Source organism: Volvox carteri (genome assembly GCF_000143455.1).
Source record: "Volvox carteri f. nagariensis unplaced genomic scaffold VOLCAscaffold_19, whole genome shotgun sequence".
Lineage (NCBI taxonomy): Eukaryota > Viridiplantae > Chlorophyta > Chlorophyceae > Chlamydomonadales > Volvocaceae > Volvox > Volvox carteri.
The window spans coordinates 1,262,376-1,276,885 of record NW_003307562.1 but is presented as its reverse complement, the minus strand read 5'-3'; the positions used below and the strand labels follow the sequence as shown (position 1 = coordinate 1,276,885).

General features: G+C 58.8%; 2 protein-coding genes across 2 annotated transcripts; one reads left to right on the top strand and one right to left on the bottom strand.

Annotated features, from left to right (window-relative positions):
• Positions 1 to 1,900: 1,900 nt before the first annotated feature.
• On the bottom strand, positions 1,901 to 4,503 carry syp71 (Qc-SNARE, SYP7-family; the record flags this gene model as incomplete). The annotated part of the gene is made up of 6 exons (XM_002950506.1): positions 1,901 to 2,103; positions 2,436 to 2,766; positions 3,563 to 3,679; positions 4,021 to 4,095; positions 4,224 to 4,394; positions 4,456 to 4,503. The coding sequence occupies 6 exons, from the start codon at positions 4,501 to 4,503 to the stop codon at positions 1,901 to 1,903; spliced, it is 945 nt and encodes a 314-aa protein (XP_002950552.1).
• A 363-nt stretch (positions 4,504 to 4,866) lies between these two features.
• Positions 4,867 to 13,205, top strand: VOLCADRAFT_91066 (uncharacterized protein; the record flags this gene model as incomplete). The annotated part of the gene is made up of 8 exons (XM_002950617.1): positions 4,867 to 4,869; positions 5,460 to 7,252; positions 7,752 to 7,856; positions 8,109 to 8,289; positions 8,977 to 9,084; positions 9,558 to 9,707; positions 9,900 to 10,898; positions 11,184 to 13,205. The coding sequence occupies 8 exons, from the start codon at positions 4,867 to 4,869 to the stop codon at positions 13,203 to 13,205; spliced, it is 5,361 nt and encodes a 1,786-aa protein (XP_002950663.1).
• Between the last annotated feature and the right edge of the window lie 1,305 nt (positions 13,206 to 14,510).

Sequence of the window (14,510 nt, the reverse complement as noted above, 5' to 3'; positions counted from 1 at the left end):
AAACTCACATCCAACGTACCTAATGACTAGGCATCAGATTGGAGCCGAAAACTGTCGAATGCTCGTTGGCGTGCTCAGGTTGTCCCTTCACTATGCCAATGAAAACGTTACGCTTTCTCGAATAATGCGTTTAAAGATACAGTACGTTTCCAGGCCGGAAGGCGCGGTGAAATGAAAGCTGCTCCACGGGGGGCAAAGGCGGGCTTTCGAGGGTGTCGCAGCTCCGAAAAGAAGTGGAACATACGCGCACGCGGTACGAAAGAACGGAGCCGCTGCCCCCCTCGCCTTTCGCTATTCCGGGATTCACCTTGGCATCTTTTGGGTGGGCAATAGTGCAACCACAATCATAGGGCCGCTTTGGTGCTCAATAGACCGGTTTGCTTCTAGTGGACTAAGACACCTGAGCCGACGAAATCGCAGGTTGCCAATTTCGAAATAGGTACTATGCCGGCAATTTGCAGCCTTTTACGTTTGTAACAGCTCCGTGTTGAAGATTTATCGATCGGCTCATAATCACAAATCGGCCATTCGAGCCAGCATAATGTCTGCTCTGGTTTGCTGCACTTCCGAGCCTCTGCCGTGCAGTCACCGGCTCGCCCTTGCGGCCCTTGAACACAAGGGAAACAATCAACTGTTCCCGTGAGACCAAGACACCGCAGTAATCTGAAAATAAAAGCACATCACCCCATGTTCATACATCAGCACACCTACTGGACAATTTTTGGCCCGCAGCCTTTATCCAGCGCAACGCAACTTTGTTGAAAGAGCTGAGCCCACAGCAAGATGCTCAGCCACACAGGGCACACGACATCGCGACAGATCATAAGAAACGTAAGGTCATCGCCCGTGCTCACGTCAACCAAAGCAAGCCAAATATGGCGTCATTAGCATGGAACACAATTCCAGGCCATCCGCCACAACACCCGCAATGAGCGCCATACATATTCCCTCGGTTCTTTGCACCACGCTTACGCTATCACATATATTAACGCGCAGCTGCACAGCAAGACCTGCGCTGCTCTAAGGGGGACGCCCCAACACACACACGGAAGATACAGGCCACGTTCCGGACGCAGCCAAAGCAACCAAGATCCCAGCTCACCGTTCCTGAGATAACAAAAGGTTGCCATCACCGAAAGCAAAGTGTGATTATCTTTCTGCCAAACCACCATTTGCTCTGACACGCACGATTTGGCGAGCTTTCTTGCCGGCCACCGTTTAGTCAAATGCTTAAAAAATCTCTGTACACGGGGCTCAGCACAACCGAGAGAGCTGTCTCTAAAGTCAGCGCAAGTCAGGCTCCTCCCGAGCCAAGGAATCTACAGCCGACTTCGGCACCGCGCCTGTGCAGGACTCGACACCAACTAATGCAGCACGTTAGCACTCAGGATCAGGTTCAAAATTAGCTTTTAACAGGTAATACATTGCTAAAGGGAGCACCACGCAGTCCAACTATCGTACCAGCCAGCGGGTTGCGCGCTACCATAGGCCACAGGTCCAGACCGCAACCACAGCCAAGACCACAACCTCAGTCAAACGTACCGATATTGCATGTCAAGGAATAAATTTCCGTGTTAACCTAAGCTACCTTCCCTCTCCCCCCTAATCTTAGCTCACACATGACCTCATACGACTACACTCTCTAAGCCTACTCCCCTCCCTTTACGGGGCTTGCCTGGCAAATCTCCCTATGCACCCCATTTACCTGTACATGGTGCAAGTCCTCATGCATCCTCTCCCAAGCGCAATTCCTTGATAGCACCTCCCTTTCCGCACGCCGACTCCCCGAGTTTCGCGCTAGTTAACCACGATACGAGCCATATACCTAATCTGCAACGCCCCGCGAGACGCAATCCACCTCGTGAAGGGCGTGGCTGCTTGCTTGAAAACAACTCAGCGATTACATGAACATGGCATAGATGTAGGCACCGATCGCAAGCAAAACCGTAATAAGAATGATGTCGACACAAAAGTTGCGCGAGGAACGCATCTTGGACACGATGCCCTTGAGCTTGGCATTGTTGGTCTTAAGGCTCTTGGTTACCTTGTCCATCTGTTGCTCGATGTCATCGATAATGGGCGCTTGCCGATCGAGCTCGGTCCCTGCGGGGTGCGCAGCGGTGTGAAGCGGAGGGTAAGGAGTTTAGGAAGGAGAGAACAGACCACAACCCCACGACGCGAATGTGAGCGACAGCAAAGGGACGGGGAGCAGACGAGCGGTGGTTTGCAAAATGAGAAAAACCTGACAGGACTTGACGTGACCGGGGTGAGAGTAGTAGATTTTAAGTGCGCTACGAATCAGCTTCTCTAAAGGTCACGGTGCTGTACGAGCTAAGCAACGCCCGCAAACGCGGCAGGCTGGACCGGAAAATGCGATGATGGCCCGCCGAGAAGGGTCGTCAGGGTTATTCATTAAGATATTCTAAACTAAGTACCTGGTCGTGCCCAAGTAGATAGCTGCCTTACAATGTAATCCTGACAGTGCGCGTCGGAAAACATGAAGGCCATGCGCCTGCCCTGCAGTCGCTGGTGCGCTGCAGGGTGGGCCTCAAAAGTATGAAGTAACCGGGAAAAGACCAGAGGCCGACAACCCATATGATCAGCCGTCCAGCACGCTACATCACGACACGCAAGTAGCCGCAGCCCAAGCTTCCCCACCAGCGCCCCGCGCTTACCGTAGTTTCGCGCCATGTCACCCAGCTCTTCGACCGCATGGTCAATTTGGTTGAGCTTCTCGTCTTGCACTTTCTTGGCCTCCTCCCACTCCTGCACGATGCAAAGTATTTATCGAAGAGTTGATCACGAACACCGGCCCTGGAAGGAAGACCTACATGCAAACGACTAGTGGGACTGGGCAATTCAAGTCACAGCTTTGATCATGCCGACGGGTATGCAGAGCCACCCAGAGTGTGCGGTTATGGCCCAAATGCCATCCGATGGCCGCGATGACCCCACGTACGCCTACCTATGCGTCGTCAGGACCGACTGCTTTGATGCGCTTTGCTGTTTCAGCCACAAGGACTTCATCCAACACGGATCAGACACGAAGACGCAGGGTGCTTCTCATCGCGACAAGGCCGTTTCGACTGCAGCCTAGCGTCAAGTAGTGTGCATCAACACCGCCAGGACAAAGGCCCAGGCCAGATCCGATGCGGATTGCATGTAGCGCAGAAGGCCCAAAGCAGGAAGATCCAAGACCAAGCAAACGTCTACTACGCTTAAGTTCCACTTAAGTTCTACTCAACAGATGCCTCGTTGAGTTTTTCGTGGGCAGATGCTGACACGTGTTTGTGTAGTTTCTGCTTGTATTGTTGACGTGTGTCAAGGGGCACCCGGCTCCAGATCGACGGCCACCCTCTCAGCGATTGATCCCCTAACCCACCTTCCTACTCACAAACGAACAGGGGTTTTCTGTCCCCTTTAGTTCTTCCCCTAAACAAACATAGAAACTAACCAAATTACAGCCCCTTTGGCTCATCCCCTAAATGGGAATCGATGATGCATTTCCCCTTTAGGAGATGACGGAAGCGGTTTTAAGAGGGTCGCCCAAGCAGAACCGCACCTTTTCAAACTTTTGCGTCGCCTCCGTGTGCGCATAGTAGCCATCCTGGGCAGCTGGGTTGGAGTCCATGCCGCCGTTGATGTACACGGCCGCACCTTTCTTGCCCTTGACGTAAGCCTGCGAATGTGCATATGGCTATAGGGCGTCAGGACATACCCACATATGGCTTGGCCGTTAGAGCATATCTACTTATGACCAGGCCGCTAGGACGTCCCCACACACGCGCAGTGCAGATCTGCCGCACCCGCGTTCACAACACGCGACGTGTTCACGGGTATAAACGGGGAATTTCCACTTGGCAGCAGGGGGCGTTTCCCAGCGCCCGGGGGGGAGGGGTAGCGGGGCCAGCACATGCGGTTATCCCCACATCAGGATCCTAGGCAACTAGGCTGAAAGAACCTACGGCAGGGATGCATCTGCTGCAGCGATGCGGGATAGCTGGGTATCCAATCACCTACCCGTGCTGGGCGCCTGTTTGTAGCCATGCTCATACCATCGGGAACAGCATATATCCGCTCGATGAGGTCCTTAATCTGCGGTCAAACACCGGGTCTTATTTGCGGACACGCGGTAGCAAAATGGCGGTCCTTGGCGCATCCCCAGCTTTCGTCGCCTACAACTGACAGTGAAGCCCCCTTGCATGCATACCCCGAAGGCGTACCTTTTCCTGGCGGTCAGCGATGATCTGCTTGTTGATGTTTCTCCCCTTCTTAACCCTTTTTTCTAGCGCAGACACAGCTTCCGTCAGTAGGACGTTTTTGGCTCTGCGGATTTCTGCGTTCTTCGATGCAATCATCGCCCGGGATTGCTCGCAGGCAACGTCGCTAGCCGCCTGCATACACAGCACGGACTTCAGTGTGCACACGCGACGTGTTGTGTGGCATCCTCCTTACCTCGAGCAGCTTCTCCAACTCAGCTTCCACCTCTTGATACTCTTCCATGAAGGGGTCATCCGTTTTATTGCCTTTTGTCTTAATGGGGGCGTCATACTTCTCATACCTACGCAGAGTCCAGTCATTGAGAGTTGCGCTCTCTTCCGTCAAACGTTTACAGCATTATACTGCTCACTTCTTCAAAATGATACTTGTTCGCTGGATTAAGTCATAAATTGACATTCTGCCCCGCTGCGCGAAGCAGGCTTAACTGCAGGGCCCCGTCGCAGGACCTAGTCACTGCTTAGAAACACGATTGTAAAGGCTAGCAAGTTATAAGACCGAAGCTCGTCATAGCGATTCAGCAGATTGCATTCGGTAGATGCCTTAAAATCCACAAATACTGCCTGGCTAAGGCGCCCTATTTTTGTGATGGTAAGCTCGTCGAGGAATGACGGTAACTTTTCTTCAGCATTTCGTCGCGATTCCTGTCAACGGCCGCACAACTTCCAGCACCTGAAATCCGCCGTATAAGGTCTTGACTCACGCCTAGCTAGTACGTCGTAAGCTTTCGCTCCTCGCTGATTTGTATGTTGACCCTAGCTGTGCATCTCCTTTTTGTAGCCCCAAGTTTGCCTTGTAAGCCGAACCTTGACAGCTTGCCGAGAGCCTCACTTCGAATATTTTGTGTAGATTACTCGCTGGCGAACTCGTCAGGCGCGTAAACAAACGACGCCTTCGCGGTCAAGTTCAGGTTTCGGCCGGTCAACCCCTGCCATCGTCCACTCCACAGCGGGCGGCCTGTGTCGACACAGGCCGCCCGCTGACTCTTGCAATGCTGTAACCAAACTTTGTTAGTTTAAACACCGGACTTAGTCTCAAGGCAGTAGCTTATGTCACTTCCAGAGAGCAATCAGTACTCTACGAGTCTCGAGAAAGGTTTAGGGTGGGAGGGCACGTTTGAATCCAGCACGACGCCCGTTGGCACATTTGGGGCCTCTGCGCGCTTTGGCCCTTCGCCTCAGTCCACTGGTACTGCTGCGCCCGCAAGGAGCCCGTCTGCCTACGTCCCGTCCGCGAGACGGCGCACCTCTACCACCCCCGGTCGCCAACGAAGCTATACTGAGATGGCTCTGGCCCGGACAACCCCCGTCCATGGCAGCATGCCTGCACAAAGGTCCAAGACCCCTGCCGCTACGCGGTACACCGCTCGGCCAACGGCAGCATACACCATGCAAGAGACGCGGGCAATGACCCCTGGATCGCGCGTGCCAGTCCTATCCGCAAATCCCCATGTTGCATCCCCTGGACCTTCCTCGAGGCCCGCTGCAGCCGCCCGGGGGCCAAGCGTGTACGCGAGGCAGCCATACCCTGCCGGCATCGCCCCGGGGCAGGCCTTTAACACAGCTGCAGTACCCGACGCTTCCGGCTGGCCGACGCGAACTTCGCCCTCAGCAACCCTCTCGCCACTCTTCAGTGCGCCTTCGGTAGCCCTCTCGCCGCTCATCCATACCCCTTCAGAAACCCTCTCGCCGCTGCTTTACACGCCCTCGGCAAACCTCTCCCCATCTTTCCCGAACACCGGGCGGCCGAACGTCCCTACAGTCCCTACAACGGCAACAGCTTCTCTTGGTCAGATGACCACAGCCACAGCACAGCGGCGCCTCACATACGGGGACAACCCTTACACCGCGTTGCGGGCTGCGTACACCGCCACCAAGCCAGCCGTGCCCGGCATCGGCTCTGCATCTTCGGGCGTACCGCCGGACGCCGCCTGGCCGGCCTCGGCGGGCTTGAGCGGGCGGTTCCAGGACCCAGGTGACGACTGGGTCAGCAGCTACGAGTTTTCATCTGGTGATGTCATCCGAGAGCTGCAGCGCGTTTTGGCCGGGCTCTCGCGCCTGAGTGGCCTGGCGCCAGCGCCCATGGAGGCCCGAGCGCCGCCACGTCAGCTACCCACAACGCAGGACCTGCCTACGGCGTCAAGCAGGCCAAGTGCTACCCATGCGCAGCCGCTGTCAACAGGACATTCTGTGGCAGATCAACCGAGCCATCGCTTCGACGGCAGCTCTTCTAACATGGCGGACGCTGCAAGGCAAGAGCACGCGCAGGTAGCCGCGCACCGTGGAAGCGGCACGGACGATCGAGCTGCCAAGGACGTGCTCGTGCCTTACCCGCGGCATGCATGGGCGGAGCGTGACTCGGCGTTAAGCCAAACACCCAGTCCACCACCAGCTGCAGCACCGGCGCCAGGACCAGCAGCCGTTTTGGGTTCGCCTTCCGAAGGCCAGCTGTGGACGGCATTGTCGGCACTGTTGACGACGGGTTTGCCGGCAGCTGATCCACTCGGACCCGCCCCCATCGTCCAAATGGATGCCACCGGCACGACCAACACCGATCCTGCTGCTAACGCCGCCGCCGCCGCCGCCACCGCAGGGGTTTCAGAGCCTCGCCCAGTCTTGCCATTAGCTTACCAAGCGCCACATCAAGACTCCACCCGACCCGGACAACAGGCTGCAGCAGGTGCAGTCGCGGAGGGGCTATCCGGATCACCGGCTGATGCACCCGCAGCCCAACCTACACCCGGCGGCAGCGTTCAGGTGGCGTCTGAGGCAGCGGTGCAGCCGGCTGATGCAGCGGCACCCGACCGGTCCCTAGGAGCTGCTAGCTCGGTGGCGCCGGCTGGTCTGCCCGCGGGTCTACCAAGTAACGTCCTCACGGAGCTTTTTAGCGTGGTACAGGCATGCAACCAGACGACATCGCGGCTACTGGCTGATCTGGCGGCTGCCCGAAAGGAAGCAGAAGTTGCGAAGGAGAGGTGTGTGCGGTGACCTGTATATGCGCGAGGCATTGACTGGGTAATGGTGGAGTTGGCTGTCTTGTGGGTCACACAACTTGTCGGTGGCTTCTCATGCAGCCTCGCGGTAAAACCTAAAATGAAGGAAATGGCACTCGGTTTGGGTTTTCCTTAGCATGGGGACACAGCATCGTCTTCCATCCGCGATCGAAAGGCAACGTTTGCCGCCTTGGGTGTCACGGTTTTCGGGGTCCCAACGGATTCGGATGCCGCCTCCTTGTGCCACTAGGGTCAGCAGCGACCGATGCGAGTCGTCACATGGTGGAGGGGCGTGTGATGAGACTTGCGCCAGGCGGGCGCCTAGGTCCGCAGCATCTCCACCCCGGAATCTTTAGGTAGCCACGAGCAGGGTTAACCACGTGTATGGATTCACCATGTGCGCCGCTCCCCGACCCACTTGTTCGACAATGTCCGATTAACGCTTTAGTTTATTTGAACAGTCGTGAATTGCTGTTCGCAGGGCGGAGGAGGCGGATTCTCTTGCTCGTGCGTTTCAGCAGCAGCTCATCTTGCGGCAAAGGAGTGTGGCGGCGTGGCAGACTGCACTGGTTGAGATGGAGGAAAGGTAAAGATGCTACCCGCGGTGCGCGCTGCGTGCACGTACCACGCATTCACGCATGCATGCCAGCCACGGCCCCTGGCGCTTCCCCACCACTATGCGATCCGGCAGATCCGGCTGTCCATGGCTGTACTGGCAGGCGAATGGCAGTAGTATCTTTCTCCATCCTTTACTGCCTTCTTTGGTTCTCCCCTGGTTCCCAGTTCCAAAGTCCTTGGAAACCTGATCCTTATCCTTGACATGTTGTCTTTGCTCCAGGGAGGCGTTAGCCCGGAAACAGTTACAGGAGCTGCAGGAGCGCTGTGCGGAGCAGGAGAAGCGTGCTGAGCAAGCGGAGCACGTTGCCGCAACCGCGCAGCTGCGCCTGGAGCGCCTCATCGCGACGCAACGGGCCGGCCAGTCGGAGGTGGACACATCTACAGGCAGCTCGTCACCGCCGGTACGGGGACGTAGATGAGAGTCCAGGTTTTCACGAAGCCCAGGTTGTAAAGCAACAGGCAAGCCTGGAGCACGTAGGAGGCCGCGTGTTGCCGAGCGACCGAGCTGAGGAAAGGAGTCCTTTTGTTTTGTAGGTTTTGCCTATGCCCCACTCCCCAGAACGAGGGTCCCACATACAATATGGGTGAACGGGAGTGGGTTGTGTCGCGTTCTGCCATCTGCGGAAGTTCCGCCGCTTCCATAGCAGCAGGGACCTGCTGGGGAGCGTGACGGACGGCGACTAGGGCGGGGGCCCGTTTCACTTGACGATGAGTTGCTGGTGCATCTTGCATCTCGGTTAGGTGTTGTGGGAGGCAGGTGATACACGGCTGCGTGCGTACAGTCATGGAATGGCGCATGCCAGGTGCGGGTCTTGGCATGGCGCGACATGTTGTGCTCTGTAGGTACGACAGCAAGGCCCATGAGGAAATCAATGTAGTATGGGGTTGTTGCCGAGGGAGAAACACCATCAGGGTTTGGGACCACGGTGTTAGGGCCGGCTGTGTGCAGCAGGCATCATCTCACCTTCGGCACCTCCGGAGTCCTCACATGCGCCGCTGTCCTTCATACTGTCCATTCTCGCGTACATACGCACGTGCGTGCGTCCACATTTCGGGCCCGTCCATCCCGGCATTTGCGACTACTGCAGGAGCAGGTCGGGAACCTGCGAGCGGACCTGGCAGCGGCGAAAACGTGGGCGACGCGGGTGGAGCTGGAGCTGGCCATGGCGCGCAACAAGGCGCTCATCGCGCAACAGGTGGGGCCCGTGCTAGCTGTGCTCTGCCACACGCTTGGAGTCGGCTGCTCGGTGGCGGTGGCAATGAGGAAATCCTGCTAGCGTGATGCTTGATAGGGTGCCGTTCAGCCAGTTAAGTCGGAGCGGGAGTGCCCGAGTGGCCAATGCGACTACTCCATCCTGGCCATGCATGGAAAGGGCCCAGGGGGAGAATGAAACGGCACTGGGAGAGGAGGGAAGGGGAAAGAGGGAAAATGAACAGAAGGATCGAATGCGCATGTTTCGGCAGCAAGCGATGTTACGGGGCGGCGCGAGTGCTGGGTGGCCTCCTTAGGCAATAGGGCTGGAGACGTCAGGCAGCTTGCCGCCTTGCATGGCATGGCTAAGCGGTGTGCAGTTACAGTAAAGCGACATAGCGGTATTGCCGCTCTCCATTAACTCAAGTTGCACCAATGCTGGCGCATGCGTGCTGCGTTTCCTTTTGAATCGCCTAGGAGCTATCGGCTGAGGAGGAGCGCGCTCGGCGCGCCGCGGCTGCGGCTGCTGTGGCGCGCCAGGAGCTCGGCCGCACACGCGCGGCGTTGGAGATTATGAGCGTCGACCATGACCGGCTGCAGACCCAATTGGTTGACCTCCGTGGCAAGGTGAGTGCCACTGACTTTACTGTGCTGTCGAGCTTCTCTCGAGTTTTCGGTCTTGGCTTTTACAAGCACAGATTACGCTAAGTCACTCGAGTAACGGCAGGTGCGTTGCGTGCTGTAATTTCCCGGCGATCCAGTGACGTTTCTCGACTTCTATGCCCCCTTCTGTGCGCGGTCCTCTGGTCGCTCCTGCAGATTGGAGACGCCGCTGAGGGCTGGCTTTCAAGCTCCAGCAGGGCGGACTTGTTTGGGCCCAACGACAAGCGGCAGCAAACGCAGCAGAGGCCGCCTTCTTCACAGCCGGCAGGGAGCGTGCCATCGCCACTGACTCAGCACGCCAGTTCGAATCCAAGGGAGGGCGCCCAGGGCCTAGCTCCATCGTACTCGATCACTGCAAGCACGGCAGCGGGCGCTGCGGGTGCGGGTGCGGGTGCAGGCGCGGACAGCCCCAACATGGACAGCCCCAATCCAGGTGGACTCACCCGGGACATGCACACGGCATCTCCAGGCGAGGGCGGGGCCGGCGAGGGCGGCAAGCTCTCACACCGGCCGTCTCTTATCTCAACACGGTCCAGCGCGGCGAGGAGTGGCAGCAGTGGCAAGAACAGCAGTGGCGGCGGCTCGCGTTCCTCGTCGCCGTCACGGCCGCGTAACAGATCGGGATCATCCGCGCAGCGGCGGCGCGGCGGCTCACTCCTGCTCGTGCCGCCCTGTGAGATGCCTGCGGACACTTGCGCATCGGTGCGCTACGGCCAGTGCATGGCCCTTCGTCGGCAGAGCCGGTCGCAGGACACCGGCTTGCTGGAATCGCCAAGCGGTGGAGACGACGAGCCGGACGGCTTGATGGTTGGGCGGGGCGCGTCAGGCCGGACACGGTCCCCTCGTGCCATGTCAGGCTCGCACGATGGCGTGGTACGGCGTCAGCACACCGTGGGTATCGATGATGGAGATGGTGCTGCGCGGGCGGCAGCGCCGCCCTCCGTCAAAGCTACCGGTGTTGGCTGCAACGATGACGGAGATGTGGATCGGGAGGGTGCTGGAGGCGCGGCGGGTTTGCGAAACGCAGGCAGCATGCATCGCGGCGGCGGGGTGACGGAGGAGATGCTGCCGCTTAACCGGACACCATCCTCTGGAGTCCGTCGGAGGCTGCCTACCCTCCAGACGAGTCAGGGAAGTCAGGGCCGGGATGTGCAGGTGCGGACATCACCCGCGCCCGTGCCGCACCATGCACCGATGGGGACACACGCAGGCCGCATGTTCAATGCCTCAGCAACAGCAAATGCGATGAGCAAGGCGGCTGATGAGGATGCAGAAGAGCAGAAGCGTCAGGTTGCTCCTGGTGGTAAGCAAGCGCAGGCGCAGACACACGTGCGGCAGCAGGTTAGAGAAGAGCTACGGCCTGAGGTGCCCAATGCGGCGACCGTGGTTTTGACGCGCGATGCTTCTTTGTCGTCCACCTCGTCCCCTTCGCTCGCGCAGCTATCACTGGCGCCGCCGCAGCAGCAACACAACAGGAGTCGGGAAGGCAGCGTGAACTTGTCGTTGTCGGATCTTCGGCGTCAGATGGCGGCAGCAACGGCGGCGGCGGCGGCAGCGGCGGGTGCTGCACCAGACGCTCCTCAGACAGCGCAGCGGCAGCAGACGGCAGCAGATGGCCTGACAGGCAGGACCACGATGACAAAGGCGACGACGATAGCAGTAGCACCGGCGGCGGCGGCGAAAGCGCATACCGGTGCGCCCGCCGCAGCTGCCGCTGCCGTCGTTGGCAAGGACAGGTCGTCCTCATCGCAGATGCCGAAGCAGCTAGAACAGCAGCGAGAGCAGCAACAACCAACGCCGCAGCTACGTGCGCATCAGAGCCAGGCGACATGCGGATCCCCAACCGCTTCTACCACCACCACGCTCAGCTCATCTGAGGCCAGTAAAGCACGATCAGCCCTGCCAGACCTGCGGCCGCCGCCCCTTGAGCAATCCAATTCCCCACCGGATTACCCAAGGCACATAATTAACGCCGCATCCGCCCGCGGCGCGTCCTCCAGCCACGGCTCGGCAGCACCAACCCCTGGCGCCGCACCACAGATGGGGCTCCGTGAAGCTGTCGTTGCAGCCGCCGGCGTGCCAACACTGCTGCTCACGAACCCGTCTTACCGGCCCCAGGCCGGCACCGTAGCCACCATGACACAGCCGTCACGGCTGGGTAGGACAGCCACCGTGGACACCAGACCGCCGCAGGGCTACAACACCAGCCATATAAACGACCTGTACGAAAGCATGCAGTCGCGTGGGTCGTGGGGACTCCCAGCGGATGCCCATGGGCTGGTGTCGCACGCTCGCAGCTCGTTCTTGCCGCCGCCGCCGCAGCCGCAGCAGGCACTGAGAGGCGGCGCACGCGAGCAACATGGGACGCTAGGTGCACGTTGGCAGACAGGGGCCGACAGCTCGGCCATGACCACGGATCCCTTACCACACGCGCCCATTGCATATAAGACGGCGGCGGCGCACGCAGGTATGCCACCGCGCGAGCTCGCCTTCACCTCCCGCACACGCATGCTGTTCCCTGGCCAGCTGGACAGCTACCTGGTGAGCCCCTCCGTAACCAGTTCCATGGCGGCAGAGGCCAGCTTCGAGGGCAGTTTGCCGGCCGCCAGCACGGCGCAGCCCTGGCAGCAGCAACAGCAGCCAACTCCGGCCCAGCAGCAGCTGCTGCGGGCAGCCGGCACCAGCAAAGCGGCTGCGGAAAGCCACTCGAGAGAGGAGGCGCGAGCGCCGGGTGTTCCTGAGGCGCCGAGAGAAAGTCCGACAGGGCGGCACCGGAGTGTGGGGCTCGAATCACGTCGGCACCTGCTGGGCGGTGTTGCGTTGTGGGATGCGGATGCCTCCGGCAGCGAAAGCGGCCGCGCCGCCAGCAGGAGCCCGCGACAGCCCCGGCGGCCGTGGTGGCAGTGGATCTTAAGGCGGCACAACCGGCGAGCCAAGGGACATAGCCCTGGTCGCGGACGCCCGGTCCCATCTGTGACTGGCACCGCCGGCTGGGGCAGCGATGGCGGCGCAGCCGCCACCGCTGCCGGCCCAGATTTCCGGAAGCTAGAGGCTGCAGAATATAAGCACACGGTTCACATGGACACCGCGAAGATCACGGTCAACCGGGCGCCAGCTGATCAGCTCGGGGCAGGGGAAGGCGCGCACAAAAATAGCTCTGCAGGCAGGTCGTTGGCCCACGGCCGCAGCAGCAGCGGCGGCGGCGCTGGCAAAGGCAAAGGCCGTTTCATTTGGTCGGCGCTGCTGCACTTTGGGATGTGGTCCGGCGGTATGGCCGTCGGCGTCGCGCTGGTGCTAGGCGCGGCGAGTTTTGTCGAAGGAACGCTGGGAATTGGCGCCAGAAAGGGGGCTGCTTTGGCGGTGACGCCAGCGGGTGATGATGACGAGATGTGTGGCGGCTGTGCGGCCCCACAGCCCCCCAAAAATGATTACCAGGAGCGCGCAAAGGCGCCAAGGGAATGAACGGAACTCCGTCGACCTACTAATATTGTCGCGACGCCACCGCGTCACCGCTTCCCCGTTATTAATCGCGATGGAAAGGGACTCGCCCACTCGGAACGATGTCCTTTACCTGCTTTTGGTGCGGGGCTGTAGCAGGGATGCAAAACGCTATACATTGCAGCCCTGGCTTTGGGTTTCGTCAGCTGACCGCGTGCTTCTCCGCTGTGTTGCTACATGTGCGTTTCAGCACGAGCGATGTCCACTGTACTAACACCCATCTGACGCGGTCAGTGTTCAAGGGCTGACACTTGTGCGTGAAGAAGGCCGGCGAGCTCACCCTAACTCTATTTCTCTCCCCCTCTCTATCGAAGGCGTCGAAGCGGGTAGTAGAACTAGGACAGGCGCGGCGTCACACCACCTAGTATGCAGGTGGGCCGCTGCCCTGGCATGTTTATGTACGGTTAACATGCATGGCCAAGTCATGACAGCAACAGCTACAGGTCATGTGACAATAATGGAGCGAGCGGAGAGAGGAAGCTGCCTGTGAGCGATGGCCGCGGTTATCTAGGGGTGGGTATGCGTGTGTGTCAGCCAGCATGTGTATGCGTCTTGCATGAGGTGCACCAGGAACGCCCCATTAAACGACTCATGCTTAATTTCAGTACCAGATACTGAGCACATCGGGCGTTTCCGCAGGTTAAAGGCGTGATGGTAGTGGATTTTCATGCCCAGCGAAGTCTTAACACATCGTATTAATACATGTGATTACTTTTCCTCAAGGGGTGGGATCAGGCGTCAGACACAAATCTTCCCAAAGCTTTGTACGGCTTGGCCGTGACTGCAACCCAGCATTGCGTGCCCCTCGGCGCGAGCTAGCGACCGTGTGTCTCTCGCCTGCTGGATCGTTGAAATGCATGTTCGGTAGCGTGTGCGTCGCATACATGCCACGCTTTACAACTCTTTGTGCATTAAGAAACCCACAGAGCCTCCTCATTTTTCGTTCGTCGTTCGAGCTGCCAAAGCCTCAGAGCGTGCGTGTGTGGACCAGGGGACACTGACTGTCACCCCTAATGTGGGCATCTTGAAAACACCGGGACTGTCAGCCAGACCTGCAAAAGAGGTCCACGGCGACTAAGGCTTCATTTATGCAAGATGTGCTTCTGTGTCCTGTGTCTATGACATCAGTGTCGACGTATGCTGTTTTTCCAGCGTCGCCAAAGCCTCGATTCATTTTGACGTGCGAAACGCTTGACTTTCCGTGAAGTTGGGACGCGTGGAAATCTCGACCTATGTCCTGCTGAGCGGGAGAGCTAACTCTCCGAGTTG